The sequence below is a fragment of the Mobula birostris genome, chromosome 8 (assembly GCF_030028105.1).
Source record: "Mobula birostris isolate sMobBir1 chromosome 8, sMobBir1.hap1, whole genome shotgun sequence".
Lineage (NCBI taxonomy): Eukaryota > Metazoa > Chordata > Chondrichthyes > Myliobatiformes > Myliobatidae > Mobula > Mobula birostris.
The window spans coordinates 8,462,619-8,480,183 of record NC_092377.1 but is presented as its reverse complement, the minus strand read 5'-3'; the positions used below and the strand labels follow the sequence as shown (position 1 = coordinate 8,480,183).

Below are 17,565 nucleotides of genomic sequence, written 5' to 3'. Positions count from 1 at the left end.
AATGCCAGGACATCTTTGTTCAGATAAGGGGCCCAAAACTACTCATAATACTCCAAGTGTGGTCTGACCAATGCCTTATAAAGCCTCAACATTACATCCTTGTCTTGTATTCTAGTCCTCTCAAAATAAATTTGAACATTGCATTTTCCTTCCTTACCACAAACTCAACCTACAAATTAACCTGTAGGGCAGCGGTCCCCAACCACTGGGCCGCAAAGCATGTGCTACTGGGCCGTGAGGAAACGATATGAGTCAGCTGCACCTTTCCTCATTCCCTGTCACGCACTGTTGAACTTGAACTTAGGGTTGCCAACTGTCCCGTATTTGCCGGGACATCCCAAATATTGGGCTAAATTGGTTTGTCCCATATTTCTCCCGCTAAGGTAGAGAGTTCCTATGAAATCTTTCGTATTGAAATGGAAAGCGAAGAAGCAATTACCATAAATTTATATAGGAAAAATTTTTGAGCATTTCCAGACCCAAAAAATAACCTACCAAATAACACATAAAACCTAAAATAACACTAACATATAGTAAAAGCAGGAATTATATGATAAAATGCACAGCCTATATAAAGTAGAAATAATGTGTGTTTAGTGTAGTCAGGAAGATTAAGCCAAAACCGATTATTTGGAAAAAAAATCAGCACGTACACGCACGCGCACATCACATATGCGCACACCGGTGCCCCCGCAAGGCTTCATGGTCATGGTAGTCTTTCCTGGGGTAAACACAAGTGGCCCGGGATTTGACTACTACTTTTGTCCGTTATTTGGGAGTGAGGAAGTTGGCAACCCTAACTGTGAAAGACATGTTGAGGTGAGTTTAACCTACTTGAACACTGCCCCCCAACCCCAACCCCAGCCCCAGCCCCAGCCCCCCGGTCGGCCGGTCCGCAAGATTATTGTCAATATTAAAGCGGCCCTGATGCAAAAAAGGTTGGGGACCCCTGCTGTAGGGAACCCACACAAAGACACCGAAATCCCTTTGCACTACTGATTTTGAATTTTCTCCTCCTTTGGAAAGTAGTCTATGCCTTTATTTCTTCTACCAAAGTGCATGACCATACAATCTTTACACTATATTCAATCTGTCTCTTCTTTGCCCATTCTCCCAATCTAAGTCCTTCTGCAGACTCCCTGTTACGTCAACACTACCTGCCCCTCCCCCTAGCTTCATATCATCTGTAAAATTCCACAAAGCTATCAATTCTGTCATCTAAATCATTGACATAGACATGAAAAGCACTCCCAATTCTGACCCCTGCAGAATACCACAATTTACTGGAAGTTAACAAAAAAAAAGCTCCCTTTATTCCCACTTCCTGCTTCCTGCCAGTCAACTAATCTTCTATCCATACTAGTATCTTTCCTGTAATATCATGGGCTCTTACCTTGTTAAGCAGCCTCAACATGCGGCACTTTGTCAATGGGTTTCTGAAAATCCAAGCAAACAACATCCACTGACTCTCCTTTGTCTACCCTGCCTGTTATTTCTAAAAAGAATTCCAAAAGATTTGTCAGACGAGATTTCCCCTTGAGGAAACCATGCTGACTATGACCTATTTTACAGTGTGCCCCCAAGGTACTCCAAAACCTCATCCTTAATAATGGACTTCAACATCTTCTCAACCACAGAGGTCAGACCAACTGGCTACGATTTCCTTTCTTCAGCCTCCTTTTCTTATTGAAGAGTGGAGTGACATTTGCAATTTTTGAGTCCTCCATAACCATTTCCAAATCTAGTGATTCTTGAAAGATGCTCCACAATCTCTGTGGCTACCTCTTTCAGAACCCTGGGATGTAATCCATCTGGTTCAGGTGATATTGACTTCTGTTGCCAGTAAAACAAGCACACAAGTTACTAACCCTAACTGCTTGACTTTGGAATATAGGAGGAAACAGGGCCACCAAGAGCAAACCCACATGATCAGAAGGAGAATGTACAAACCCCATAGAATCTGAAAGAGATTTGGCATGTCACCAAATACTTGACCAAGTATCCTGACTGGTTGCATCACATTCTGGCATGGCAGTTCCAATGCATAGGAACGCAAGAGGCCGAAGAGTCGTGGACACAGCCTGGCCCACCATGGGCACTGCCATCTCCACCATCTAGAGGAGACAGTGCCTCAAGAAGGTGGCGGTTATCTGTCTATTGTCAAATATCCCCACCATCCAGGTCATGCCCTTTCCTCTCTGCTGCCATCAGGCATGAAAAAGTCTGCAGCACCAAGTTCAGGAACAGCTACGTTCCTACAACCACAAGTTTCTCAAACCAAATGGCATAATCCAACCCTACCTCAGCAATGGAATACTACAGACCATCTCTGGCATTACAATGAACTGGTCTCTGTTTGTCTTGCACATTGTTACAAATTCCAACCTATTTCAACAGTCGTTAATTACTAAATTAAATGTACATCAAAAAGTTATCGCGTATGAGAATGAACGTGTATGAAACTTAATAGTATTGGTATTGGCTACCACTATCATGATTTCTTTGGGCAGATGGGAGTCAACAGCCATGGTTGGCAACTCATCCAGGAGAAGGAAAACTCTGATCTCAAATCTCCTTTAACTTACAGCTGTACCCACTCATGGGGAAGGCAAAGAAAAAAAGTACTGAGAACATGAGTTGTAGAGTCCTTGAAAGTGAGTTGTAGGTAGTAGGATCAGTTCAGAGTTGAGTGAAGTTATCTACGGAGCCTGATGAATGAAAAATAATAACTGTTCCTGAACCTGGTGATGTGGGACCTAAGGCTCGTACACCTCCTGCCCGATGGTAGTAGTGAGAAGAGAGCAGGGTCTGGATGGCTGAGGTCTTTGATGATGGATGCTCACTGAGCTTCCTTGTGGCAGCTCTCCTGGTAAATGTGCTCAGTGGTGGTGTGGGAGGGGTCTTTGTCTATAATGTGTCCACCACACTCTGTAGACTTCTCTCTGAGCACAGATGAAAACATGGCTCAAGACACATGAACTGACCACTCTGGAAGGTCACTCTCACTTCTATCTGCCTCTTGTTCTTCCCCCCTTAATGAGGAATCATTCCAAGAATCATGGCTGCTTCTCAAGAGTTTTTCCAAAGCACTTCCCACACATTCAGTACCATGCAAAAGCCTTATGCACATAAATATAGCAAGGGTACCCGAGAATTCTGCACAGTACTGTAGTGATTTTATGTATTGCACTGTACTGCTGCAAAAAAAAAAAAAAAAACAACACAAATGTCATGACATATGAGTGACGATATTACTGATTGGGATATGAGTCTCTCTTGTGGACTGAGAGTGGGAAGGGTGAAGGGAGGGAATCATGGCTGGAAAAAGGGGAAGGGAGAGGAGTCGGAGCAGGATGCACCAGGGAGACATTCTGTAATGAGCAATAAACTCATGGTTTGGAATCAAATGACCTTGGCCTGGTGACTTTTAAACTGATAATTTTGATTAGGGTTATGGCTGCATAACGGGATAGACCCTTAAATATTTCTCACTTGACTTTTGCAGGTTATGTCTCTCAAAACCTCCTTGTAGCTCATTCTAGAGATCACATCGGGGGAAATTCTCAGTGCTCACCTCTAGCATTTCACGAACAACTCTATACAAATTCTCAGTCACCCTGGGTTATGTCTCATGGAGTCTTAAAAAATTATAGCACAGAAGTAGGCCTTTCAGCCTGTTCAGTCTGTGCTGGCCTATTTTCCTGCCTAGTCCCCTCAACCTACACCCAGATCATAGCCCTCCACACCCCTCTCATCCACATACTTATCCAAACTTCTCTTAGATGGTACGATTGAATCTAGCATTTCTCTGGCAGTTCATTCATTCCACACTCGCACCATCCTCTGGTGAAGGAGATTCCCCCTCAGGTTCCCCTTGAACATTTCACCTTGCACCCTCAACCTATGACCTCTAGTTTTAGCCTTACCCAAGCTGAGGAGAGAAAAGCCTGCATGCATTCACTATCTCTACACTTCAGCCAGAGCTGGAGTCCTTCACTGAGTTCAACGCCGACTGGCAACTCCCGCAACACCGCTGGCGCCGAACTGCATCGGTCTCCGCCGTTCCATGGGATTCATCAGCCGTGTGAAGAGGGGGAGCCTGCCGCACGGGCAACAGCTTGCTCTCCCTATCGTACTGCCCAGGCTTGGATCCCGGCTTCATATCACATAGACAGCTGGGACACAGCATCCACGGCCAACCCAGACCAGTGGAGGTCCTCACTGATATCTAATTACAGGCTTATGAGTAAACAACTTCTAATCTGATTCTCCATATTTCCTGACAGATACCATGGGTTTGTATCACATCACTGAGTTTGAGAGCAGAAAATTATCAGTAAATAGGGTTTTCCTTTGTGGAATCCACAGCTTAAATGAGTCACTTCAAGTTCACTTTATTTATGAATGGATTTGAACAGGGCAGTCAGAGCTGAACAGCCCGCTAAATCAACATACTTGGGAAAAGAGCTAACTTACTGGTTCTGCTTGACTTTAATGCTGAACTGATTCCAGACCCTACGACTCACTCTCAAAGGCTCAACAACTCATATTTCAGTATTATCTATCTAACCATCTATCTACATACAAAGTCAGGAATCGAAACTGTGAGTAGGGTAGGACTAAAATTCTGAGCTGTGTACGAGAGGTGATTGATAAGTTCGTGGCCTATGATAGGAGGAGTCGATTTTAGAAAACAATAGACAATACGGGCAGGAGTAGACCATTTGGCCCTTCGAGCCGGCACCACCATTCACTGTGATCATGGCTGATCATCCACTATCAGTATCCAGTTCCTACCTTATCCCCATAACTTTTGATTCCGCTATCTTTAAGAGCTCTATCAGTCTCTTTCTTGAAAGCATCCAGAGACTTGGCCTCCACTGCCTTCTGGGGCAGAGCATTCCATATATCCACCACTCTCTGGGTGAAAAAGTTTTTCCTCAACTCCGTTCTAAATGGCCTACCCCTTATTCTTAAACTGTGGCCTCTGGTTCTGGACTCACCCATCAGCGGGAACATGCTTCCTGCCTTCAGCATGTCCAATCCCTTAATAATCTTATATGTTTCAATCAGGTCCCCTTTCATCCTTCTAAATTCCAGTGTTTACAAGTCCAGTCGCTCCAATCTTTCAACATACGACAGTCCCGCCATCCCGGGAATTAACCTTGTGAACCTATGCTGCACTCCCTCAAAAAACCCAGTGCATTTAATTTTCAACATAGTCCCCTCCTACAGTTACACACTCAGTCCAGCAGTTGTGGAGCATACGGGTCTTGGGCCGCCAGAAAGTGTCCACGCAGGAGTGATTGATACGTTCGTGGCCTAAGATAGAGGAGATGAGTTATATAGCTCTAGTTACACGCACATGCAGTTCAACTCCTTGAGTGATTATACAGAAAGTTTGAAGTTAATAACTCATCTCCTTCTACCTTAAGCCACGAACGTATCAATCACCACGTATGCTCCATGACCGCTGGACTAAGTGTGTAAACGTAGGAGGGGACTACATTGAAAAATAAATGTGCTAGGTTTTCTAAAATTGACTCCTTCTACCTTAGGGCACGAAGTTATCAATCACCCCTCGTATATTTCAACGAAAGGAGTATTATAGGAAAAGCGGATGAGCTTAAGCCGATGGTCAGCACAAAGGATTATGACACCGTTGCCATTAGTGAGACTTGGTTGCAGGAGGGGCGGGACTGGCAGCTCAATATTCTGGAGTTCTGTAGAATTAGATGTGAAAGGGCTATGGGCCGGGTGCAAGTTGATGGGACAGAACAGAGTAATAGTTTAGACTAGATGGGCCAAAGGGCCTGCTGCTGTCCTGTACTGTTCTATAGCTCTATGAAGCTATTGCATAATTTGTCTTCTTTTGCACATAGATGGTTTGTCAGTCTTAGTTTGTGTAGGTTTTCATAAACTCTATAGTATTTCTTTATTTTCCTGTAAATGCCTGTAAGAAAATGAATCTCAGGGTAGTATATGGTGACAATAAATATGGTGGGATAATAAATTTACTTTGGCTTTACAATAGATAGCAAATCTGAGGATTGGTCCAGTCTTTTGAATATCCTTTTCAAAAGACATCTGTGAATACCTTCTATAGCTTTTCTTGAGTTATGGCCAGCAATGGATAACGTTCCTTTTGTCCTTTTCAAAAGGCATCATAGAGTACAAGACCCTAAGATATGGGAGCAGAATTAGGCCATTCAACCCATCGAGTCTGCTCCATCTTTCCATCATGGCTGATTTATTATCCCTCTTAAACCCATTCTCCTGCCTTCTCCCTATAACGTTTGAAATTCCCCAACTATCAACCTCCGCTTTAAATACACCCAATGACTTGGCCTCTACAGCAGTCCATGACAATGAATTCCACAAATTCGATGCCCTTCTGGCTAAATAAATTCCTCCTCATCTCTCTTCTAGAGGGAAGTCCTTCTATTCCGAGGCTGTGGTCTCTGGTCCTAGAGTCCCCCACTATAGGAAACGTTCTCTCTACGTCCACTCTATCCACACCTGTCAATATTCAATAGGCTTCAGTGAGATTCTTCTAAACCCCACTGAGTACAGGCCTAGAGCCATCAAATGCTCCTTATACATTAACCCTTTCATTCCTGGAATCATTCTCGTGAATATCCTCTGGGTCCTTGCCAATGCTAGCACACCTTTCCTTAGAAGTACAAGGAGGGTAAGGGAATACTGCACTAAAATAAAGGGCTGCTCATCATATTGGATGGTGTAGCAGAGCTGAAGGGCTGAATGCTCTATTCCTACTGTTATTTTTCATTGCTATTGTCCCTCATGGGTCAGCAAACCCCAAGAAGGGCAGAACCAGAGAAGTTATTGGAAGTGATAAAATGGGATGTGTGTAGGAATGACACTCACGAATTTCTATAGATATACCATGGAGAGTATTCTGACTGGTTGCATCACTGTCTGGTATGGAAGGGCCACTGCACAGGATTGGAAAAAGGGGCAGAAGTTTCCATCATGGGCACCTTCAAAAGGTGGTATCCCTCACTAAGGACCCCCATCATCCAGGACAAGTCTACTCTCAAGCAGGAGGTACGGGAGCCTAAGGACACACACTCAACATTTCACAAATGGTTTCTGGGGGTCCTGTGACTCCATCGCCAAGTGTGGTCAGTGCTGACGCTGAAGCAAGTGACTCTCCTATAACAATCAACACAAGAAAGATTGCAGATAGATAGAATATAGAGGGGTTACTGTACAGTATGGGCCCTTCAACTTATTGGTCTAACCTTTAGAAACCATGATCAATCTAACCCTTCACTCCTACGTGGCCCACAACCCTCAACTTTTCTTTCATCCATGCACCTATTTAAGAGTCTCTTAAATATCCCTATTATATCAGACTCTACCACCACCCCGAAACCCACCATTCCCTGTGTAAAAAACCTGCCTCTCACATATTCCTTAAACTTTGTTCCACTCATCTGAAGCAGATTTTGTTCTGGTACTGGCCATTTTTGGTCTTGGGAAAAAGTCCACTCTGTCTATGCCTCTCATAATCTGGTGGGAAGACGACGGCGCGACGCAGCTCGCAGCAGCCACTCCGGTGGTGATGTCTGTTATTTGTCAAGTAGGGTGCCGTGCACAATCCTGATTTGATGGAGATGGACGTGAGAGCACGGAGGAACATCTGGAGAAACTTCTGAAATGCCTGCTTCACTGCTGCTGCTACTGCGTGGTCCAGAGTCTCCGGAGGAGAAGGTCCCGAGTCCTCGGCTTTGCTTGTTGCTCGGCGGCTGGAGCAGGGTAGAAGCGCTCGGCAGAGAATGGTGCTCAGGGAGGCTGTGTCAGAGGGGCTGGTCGGAGGCTCAAAGATTTCGGACAGACTCAGAGTCCGCTGCGGTCGGGTGCTTCCAATGGTGTTGCATCAGCAAGTTTACGGCGCTTGGAGGTTCATGGCAGGGAGAGTTTCTCCCTTCTGCCACCTGTGTGAGATGATGAGTCCATCGGGACTTTGAGACTTTCGTTTACCGTGCCCATGATCTGCTCTTTATCAAATCATGGTATTGCTTTGCACCGTTGTAACTATATATTATAATTATGTGGTTTTGTCAGTTTTAGTCTTGGTTTGTCCTGTGTTTTCTTGTGCTATCATTCTCGAGGCACATTGTATCATTTTTTAATGCATGCATTTCTAAATGACAATAAACAAGGACTGAGTGTCCTCATAATCTAATTTTCTACCCCTCTATCAAGTCACATCTCATCATCCTTCTCTCCAAAGTGAAAGATCCTAGCTCACTCAATACTCACACTTTGAGTATTGTGTTCCGTTCTAGTCGCTTCATTACAGGAAGGGAGTGGAATCTTTAAAGAGAGTGCAGAGGAGATTTACCAGGATGCTTCCCGGACTAGAGAGCACGTCTTATGAGGGTAGGCTGAGTGATCTATTAGAAGGTCAAAAGGTCAGCACACCATTGTGGGTCAAAGGGCCAGTACTATGCTGTAATGTTGTGTTCTAAAGAATGGTCTTTGAGGCTGCCTGTTGATTATAATCTTGTTTAACCACTGAGTGTTAATACAATGCTGCTGTCCATGTGTGCCAGCAATATTTTGCTGACTAATTTTTATTGGTGACAAGCCCAGAATCAGTGTCACCCTTTGCAAATCTTTTGGCACTGGTTACATACACAGAAGTAAATAACACAAGGACTCTCCAGTGTTTCAGTCCATCCGAGAGTCTTCATTTGTCAAGCCCTTTTAAACACAAGCTGAAGTTTTCAATCAACAGATCAGGCAAAACCCAGCCAATTATTCAGAAATCTTAACACTTAACCAAGAAAAATAAGTAACTCTAAGATTTATTTTCAAATAAACAGCTAGGATTAATAAAAATAAACAACCACAGAGATAAGACAAGAAATTATTGAGTAGCTTTGTGCATGTCGGCATGCACATCAGCAAGTACATTTCAGCAACAGCTTCTTCACTTTCGACAGCACATTTCTGAACGGACACTAACTCTGTTTTTTTCTCCGTTCTCTTTTTGCACTTCTTCCTTATGCTTAACATGTATATCTTATTGCACTGTGGGCATGTGGCCAAGTGGTTAAGGCATTGGACTAGCGACCTGAAGATCGTGAGTTTGAGCCCCAGCCAAGGCAACGTGTTGTGTCCTTGAGCAAGGCACTTAATCACACATTGCTCTGCGACGACACCGGTGCCAAGCTGTATGGGTCCTAATGCCCTTCCCTTGGACAACATCGGTGTCATGGAGAGGGGAGACTTGCAGCATGGGCAACTGCAGGTTTTCCACACAACCTTGACCAGGCCTGCGCCCTGGAGAGTGAAGACTTTCCAGGCACAGATCCATGGTCTCACAAGGCTAACGGATGCCTTGATCTTATTATAATTTATAGATTTTTTAAAAATTGTTACTACTTTGTTTCACTTTCTTTTTGTACAGTTTGCTGGGTTTTTTTGCACCTTTGTTATAAGTCTGTCATGCTGGGTGTGGAATTTCACTGATTCTATTCACTGCGAATGCCTGCAAGAAAATCTCAGGGTTGCATATGGTGACATACATGTACATTTTGGGCAGCAGGATGGAGATGTGTCTCTACCAAAGGAGGTGTAAGGTGCTCCTTTCCTCCACTAGCCTGCAGGTCACCCTTGGGCAAGGTGTAGCACCTGCTTAGCCTCCAGTCAGGGTCACATGAAGCCATGGGAGCAGGTGGTGGATGGTCGTACGAGCAGCTGGTGCATATCGCCAGTCCTGGTTATGCGACCACTGACAACAGGCAGACAATCTCTGAAGAGTATTGATAATGGCTGGGGTCACCTGTCTTGTAAAGACACAGCCCAGAAGAAGGCAATGCTAAACCACTTTTGTAGAAAAACTTGCCAAAAGAAATCATGGTCATGGGACCATGATGCCCACATTATATGACACAGCATATAATGATGATGAGAGAGAGCCTGTGCTATGTCGAATGCCATGTGAACAATATCGTCTTTGGGGTAACTGCGTCTTTACTATTGCTTTGTTCACGCTTGAGAACTCGGTGATGGGTGCCGGTTTGTTTTTTGCCGGTGGGGGGAAGGGAGGGTCGTTGCTGGCCGCCGCTTACATGCCGGAGGGTGGGGAGCTGTGGAGGGGGGCGGAATTTGGGGTTCTAACATTTAACTGTCATTTATTCTTTGGGACATTCCTCTGTTTTCATGGATATTTATGAAGAAAGAAGCATTTCAGGATGTATATTATGTACATTTATCTGACATTAAATGTACCTTTGAAACCTTACAAAGGTAAGTACATACAATATGTACTTTAATAATAAATTTACTTTGAACTCCGAATTTTTGATGTATTGCAATGTATCGCTACCACAAAACACATTTCATGACATATGGCAGTGACATTAAACCTGATTTTGAGTCTCATTCTGCACCTTACTCTCCCACCACCTTCTTATTTTGACTTCTGCCTGCTTCCTCTCCAGTCCCGATAAGGGTTCTCAGACCAACTCTATTACTCTCTATAAATGCTGCCTGTCCTGCTGAGTTCCTCTAGCATCTTGTGTGTGTTAATGGTTACATTATTCAACTTGTGACCCAGAAGCCTAAATCAATATGTTAATTAAATTCCAACATTCCAGTGTGGATTGAATTTGGTTTACACAATCTGGAAGCTGCCAGTGGGTTGTAAAATTCATCTGGTCCTATGAGCTCCTCCAGGGAAAGAAATCTGACATTCTTACTCAATTGGCCTGCCTTATAAGTGACCCAGGTCACACACCGATGTGATTAATATGTCACTGCCTCCCTGTTACAGAGGGAAAGAATGGTGAGAGGTAGTAACGAGTGGATTGTGCTAATGTGGTAAGAGGGGAGCTGCAGACAAAGCCTGAAAATGGAGACATGGAATACAGCAGTGATAACACCCATATTTCAGGACTTCATTAATTATGGTGTGCACCTACTTTTGTAATACAAAACTGGATTTACTGTTGGACCCATGGATAATCACGTTATTGTCATCAGGACCTAGTCTGTTCCTTAATTGGCAGACTCAATGCTGAATGTTTCTGGGAATGAAAGGGTTAACGTATGAGGAGTTGGCTCTGGACCTGTTTTCACTCGATTTTAGAAGAATGTGGAGTGGGGGGATATCTCATTGAACCCTAGAAAGGCCTAGAGAGAGTGGATATCGAGGTGGATAATTCTTAGAGTGGAGGAGTCTAAGATCAGAGGGCACAGCCTCTGAATAGAGGGACATCCACCTAGAACAGAGCTGAGGAGGAACTTCTTCAGCCAAGGAGTGGTGAATCTGTGACATTTTTTGCCACAGGCAGTTGTGAAGGCCAGATCATTGGGTATATTTAAGGCAGAAGTTGATAGATTCTTGACTAGTCAGAGCATGAAGGGATACGGGGAAAAGGCAGGAGAATGGGGTTGAGAGGGAAAATGAATCAGCCATGATGAAATAGCAGAGCAGATTCGATGGGCCAAAGATGTGTTGGCATTGGAGAGGATCAAGAGAATGTTCACGAGAATGAATCTGAGAAAGAAAAGATTAATGTATCAGGAGTGTGTGATGGCTCTGGGGCTGAGCTTGCTGGAGTTTAGAAAAATGAGAAGGGGATCTCGTTGAAGCCTGTCAAATATTGAAAGGCCGCAATAGAGTGGATGTGAAGAGGATGTTTCCTATGATGGCAGAGTCTAGAACCAAAGGACACAACCTCAGTATATTGGGACATCCATTTACAACAGAGATAAGCAGGAATTTATTTAGCCAGATGTTGGAGAATCTGTAGAATTTATTGTAACAGATGGTTGTGGAGGCCAAGACATTGACTATATTTAAAGTGGAGGTTGATAGGTTCCTGATTAGTAAGGACATCAAAGGTTATGGGGAGAAGGCAGGAGAATGGGCTTGAGAGGGATAATAAATCAGCCATGATGGAATGGCAGAACAAACTCGAAGGGCCGCGTGGCCTAATCCTGCTCCTATGCCTTACGCCTCTCATATCCATGGACTTATCCAAACTTCTTTCAATTGTTGCAATCATACTTACATCCACCACTTCTACTGGTAGCTCATTCCATACTCTCGCCAGCCTCTGAGTGAAGAAATTCCCCTCAGGCTCCCATTAAGCATTTCATCTTTCATCCTTAACACATGACTTCTAGTTCTAGTCTCAAAAAACCTCAGAAGAAGAAAGCCTGCTTGCATTTACCCCATCTATACCCCTCATCATTTTGTATACCTTTATTCCCTGCAGCACAGGAGCATGAGGGGAGATTTGATAAAGTCCTAACCTATTCAAACTTTCCCTATAACTCAAGTCTTGGCAACACATCCTTGCAAACTCCAGGAAAAATTCTCACCACCCAACATTGCTACATCAGTCGGGGCACAGGCAACACATATTGGTTTTGCCCTTACTGATGACATTTTGGGAAGCAACAATAACCAGACTTTTCATCATGGACAGCCAAATCAGAATGAAAAGTTCAGAACATCATGATGGGGCAAAGGGCCTGAACTGTGCTCTATTGTTCTGTGTTCTACGATTTGGAGAATCAGTTTTAAATAATCTTAAAATTAATAAATATAACCACAGATCTTTAAGCCCAATTTTTAACGTTAATGTGGAAGTTGATTTGTTGTCAAAAGGGATAGGAAGCCAATTGAAGTGTTCTGTAATGTCCAGGGATGAGAAAATAGTCTGGCAATAATTTCTTAAGCACAAGAGGTTCTGCAGATGCTGGAAATCCAGAGCCACACACAAAAAATGCCGGTCAGGCAGCATCCACGGAAATGAATGAACCACTGACCTTTCAGGGTAGATCCTTCTTCAGGATGGAAAGGAAGGGGGAAGACACCAGAATAAAAAGGAGGTTGGGGTGGGGTGGGGTGGGGTGGGGTGGCGGGGCAAGGAAGATAGCTAGAAAGTGAGAGGTGAAGCCAGGTAGGTGGAAAGGTAACGAGCTGGGGAGGAAGGAATCCGATAGGAGAGTAAGATGGACCATAGAAGAAAGGGAAACAGAAGAGGTAAGGTGGGGGGGGCTAGACTGCAGAACTGAAGAGGGGAGGGGATCGGAAAAAAAACGACAGAAAAGAGAAATCGATGTTCATGCCATCAGGTTGGAAGCTACTGAGATGGAATACAAGGTGTTGCTCCTTCACCTTGAGCGTCTTTAATTCTCATAATGGCATTTAAAAATAAAATTAAAAATGAAATATGCTTCCCATTACCTCTTTCTCTGCAGTAGGTGTGGTGGCATTAATCGGTACATACAGCAACATATATCCTGAGGCTCCGCTGGTTGGTTCCCATCTGACGTTCATCGTGGTTGGAGTAATGGCGTAAGTGTTAATGTTCCTGACAGAAGGGATGGGGACTGCCAGAAGAAAATCATTGAAAATTATAATCAAACAACAGATCTGTAAACAATATCTTCCAGTTTCCTGGTCAACAAAGTGAAGGGTTGAGAGGGTTAATAAATCAGCCATGATAGAACGATAGAGCAGATGTGATGGGCCAAATGGCCTAATTATGCTCCTATATCTTATGGTCTTAAATTACAATAAATATATAAAAAATAAGTATAATCTGTCCAGAATAAACCGAAGAGACGCCATCTAACCCACTGAGTCACCCAACAGGTACAAGCAGTGATCTTGGTCTGTTAATCCATGAACTCGCGGTCAGGATAAAAGGATGTTGCCAGGCCTAGGGAGGCTGAGTAAAAGGGAGATTTTGGTCAGACCAGGACTTTTCTCTCCCTTTGGAACATAGGAGAATGAGAGACGACCTTAGAGAAGAATTTTAAATTAGGACAGGCTTAGATAAGGTGGAGGGTAACATGCACCAAAAATTTCTGGGCCCAAAACGTCAACTGTTTATTCATTCTATAGAGCGTCTACAGCCTAACCTGCTGAATTCCCCGCACCCCCCCCCCAAGCATTTTGTGTGTGTAGCTCTGGGTTTCAAACATCTGCAGAATCTCCTGTGTTGAAGGTGGATGGTAACAGTTTTTTCTCTGTCAGGGTAGTGAAGTCCAAAACTAGAACACAGAGGTTTAGGGAGAGAGCAGAAAGATTTAAGAGGAGCCTGAGGCCAGAGACGGCCTGTCCTGGGATTGGAGGACTGAGTATACATGTAGGTGGGTGTGGGGGTGCGGGGGGAGGAATGGGGCTTGTTTAACTCTTCTTGTTCAGTTGCTAGTTGTGTTCTATGTTGTTCTGCTGAGCGTTGTAGGCATGCAACACATTTAACTTCCCTCACAGCCCAGCCTCAGCTTGTTCTGGTTGTATTTCATGGTATGTTTCAATGTATGTACATATGAAAAATAAATTACAATCAATGAATGAAATGAGAAGCAATCGTTTTTTTTCCCTTTTTTTTCAAAAATGCAGATGGTGGGGGGGGGGGCGGGGGGGGTACATGGACCAAATTTCCAGAGGAAGTGTTTGAGCTAGCTATCTTTATTTTATTTTAATTTGATTTAGAGATACAGTGCAGGGCAGGCCCTTCTGGCCAAGCAAGCTACACCACCCAGCAACCCACTGATTTAACTCTTGCCTAACTACGGGAGCTTGAGGAGATCTTGTATACCACCAAAGACACAAGTCAATTTCTACAGATGTACCATGCAAAACATTCCAACTGGCTGCATCAGAATCTGGTATGGGGGGGGACTGCACAGGATCGAAATAAGCTGCAGAGAGATGGAAACTTAGTCAGCTCCATTACGGGCACTAGCCCACGTAGTATCCAGGACATCTTCAAGGAGCAATGCTTCAAAAAGTTGGCATCCATCATTAAGGACCCGCATCACCCACATCATGCCTTGTTCTCATTGCTGCCATCAGGAAGGAGATACAGGAGCCTGAGGCGACACACTTAACAATTCTGTAACAGCTTCTTCCCCTCTGCCATCTGATTTCTGAATGGCCATTGAACCCATGAACACCACCTCACTAATTTTTTTATTTTTATCTTTGCACTAGTTATTTAACTATTTAATATATACGTACATATATATATATATATATATATATATATATATATATATATATACACACACACACACATATATATATATATATATACATACATATATACATATATATATACATACATATATATATTTATTGTAATTCAGTTTTTTTCTCTATTATTATGTATTGCATTGTAGTGCTGCCACAAAGTTAATAAATTTCACAACGTATGCCGGTGATATTAAACCTAATTCTGATTCTTATTCTGATCAGAATCAGAATTGGTCACAATAACCAATTAACCTAATGACCAGTACATCTTTGGACTGTGGGAGGAAACTGGAGCACCCAGTGGAAACCCACATTCACACAGGAAGGAATGTACAAACTCGCTTACAGAGGACATTGGAATTGAAATCCAAACCCCAACGCCCTGAGCTATAACAGCATCGTGCTAACTGCTACACTATCATGGTGCCCTCAAACATTGCAGAAACACCTGTTATGTGGACAAGAGGGGTTTAGGGTGCTATGGGTCAAACGTGATTAAATGGGACTGCTCTCTGGGAACACAGTCAGTACGGAGAAGTAGGGCCGAAGGGCCTGTTTCTGTGCTGTATGACTCTACGATTCAACACAAGAAAAAAGAGAGTGGATGACTCACGAGTGGTTTCTACCCCTTCCAGTGGTTCGCTGATTTCACCCTCCAGCAGTCCATACACTCTAACCACGTACTCCTTGTTTGGTTGCAGATTCGTCAGCACCGCAGTCCTTGTTCTCCCATTTACAAGAACCTGCAACAGCACGTCGGCACAATTATAGTATCAAGATTCAAGGACAAAGATAGTTTATGGCCATTCTCCAGTACGCAAGTGTAAAGGAGAACAAAGTGATTGTTACTCCAGATCTGATGCAGCACAAATCACAACCGGCATAAATAACACAATAAAAACTTAGTAAATACACAACGTCAGCTTATACACGGTACATCGATTTATCCGCAACGTTATCGCGAGGAGATCTGGAGGACTGTCCATGTCCGTGTGTGTACGGGGGTGGGTGGGACGGAGGAAAGGGGCTTGCTTTGCTGTTGTTATTAGGTGACACTTTTCACTGTATGTTTCCACGTTTATGTGATAAATGAATCTGAATGTGGGTCTGAAACTTTACAAGATACCAGAGCATAGTGCACAGCCTCGGCTGCCACACTAAACAAAGATGAGGTTGCACTGGTGAGGTTGCAGAGGAGGTTCACCGCAAGGTTGCATACAGCAGGGCATTACAGTTATAAGGAGACACTGGACAGGCTGAGCTTGTTTTCCCTGGAGTGGAGGAAATTCCGAGGAAAAGAAAGGTACGTAGTAGGAGGTGAGAAGTGAGAGCTTTTGAGGGGATCCAAGAGAGATTTTCTTCACATAGAAGGTGGATCAAGATTCAAATCGATTATTGTCAGTCTTCAGTACATGAGAGTAAAGGAGAACAGAAGTTACTGTGGGGTCCGATGCAGCATAAAAGCACACAATAAGCATAATAAACCCAATAAAAACATATTAAATACAAAAGCAATATTATAAAACACAATCTACAAGTGAATGTTGAACTTGGCCACATATAAATAGGATTGATTAACATACAAAATACTGGAAGAACTCAGCAGGTCAGACAGCATCTGTGGAAGGAAGTAAAGAGCTGATGTCTGAGGTGGAGACCCTTCACCAGTGAAGGAGGAGGAGATGTGACTCGATAGAGGTGTACAGGATGATAACAGGCATAGACTGAGTGGTAGAAAGGGGAAAGATGCTAGAGTAAAAAGGTGGGGGAAGGGGAAGGGGAAAGAGGACAAGCTAGAAAGTGATAGTTGAAGCCACCTAAGTGGAGAAGGAGGAATCTGACAGAAGAGGAGACTGGACCATAGGAGAAAGGGAAGGAGGGGACCCAGGGGGAGATGATAGGAAGGTTGATTCACTGATGTACTGTAGAAATAGAAATTCTAAAGGACTGAATAATGCATAGACAGGATGAAGGTTGTATAATTCATTCCCCCCCCCGCCCCGCACAACCACCACTCAAAAGACTTTTATCAGTAGAATGTAGGTAGCCAATGCACCTCCACAACATTTCAGAGTGTGCAGCTTGTTAAGAAACCATTTGAATGCCTTCAATGAAATTTGACACAAATGTCTGGTGTATCCATTACCAATGACCTAATGTAAAACCAACCACTGAAGATTCATTTATTTAATTAGCATTTCCAGAGGACCAAGACATAAAACCAGGAATGTAACGCTGAGGCTTCATGAGGTGTTGGTCAGACCACATGTCATAGGTGCAATGAAAAACTTACTCGCCGCAGCATCCCAGGCACGTAGCATCAGATAAGCAGCATTTATGAGAAAAACAAATGCGCAATTTTTTAAAGAACAATTAGACAAAAAGGAAGTCGTTTTTAGTGCAAAGTACTCAAAGTAATCAATAGTGTTTCTAAACAGTAGTGATTTGGGTTTTACCAGTTGGTATACATGAGATAGATTGGGAACCCTAGAGACCATCTTAACGTAAAAGAGGTCTGTTCTACTGTC

The 17,565-nt window shown here is 43.6% G+C and overlaps 1 protein-coding gene across 3 annotated transcripts in view; it reads right to left on the bottom strand.

Moving 5' to 3' along the window:
* Positions 1-17,565, bottom strand: part of col12a1a (collagen, type XII, alpha 1a) — a 393,755-nt gene that overhangs the window by 246,604 nt on the left and 129,586 nt on the right. For all 3 annotated transcript variants that reach the window (XM_072264772.1, XM_072264773.1, XM_072264774.1), the window contains 2 exons: positions 15,651-15,780; positions 13,238-13,383 (listed from right to left, as the gene is read on the bottom strand). In XM_072264772.1, the coding sequence (XP_072120873.1) occupies positions 13,238-13,383; positions 15,651-15,780 (276 nt within the window). The remainder of the gene's footprint in view (positions 1-13,237; positions 13,384-15,650; positions 15,781-17,565) is intronic.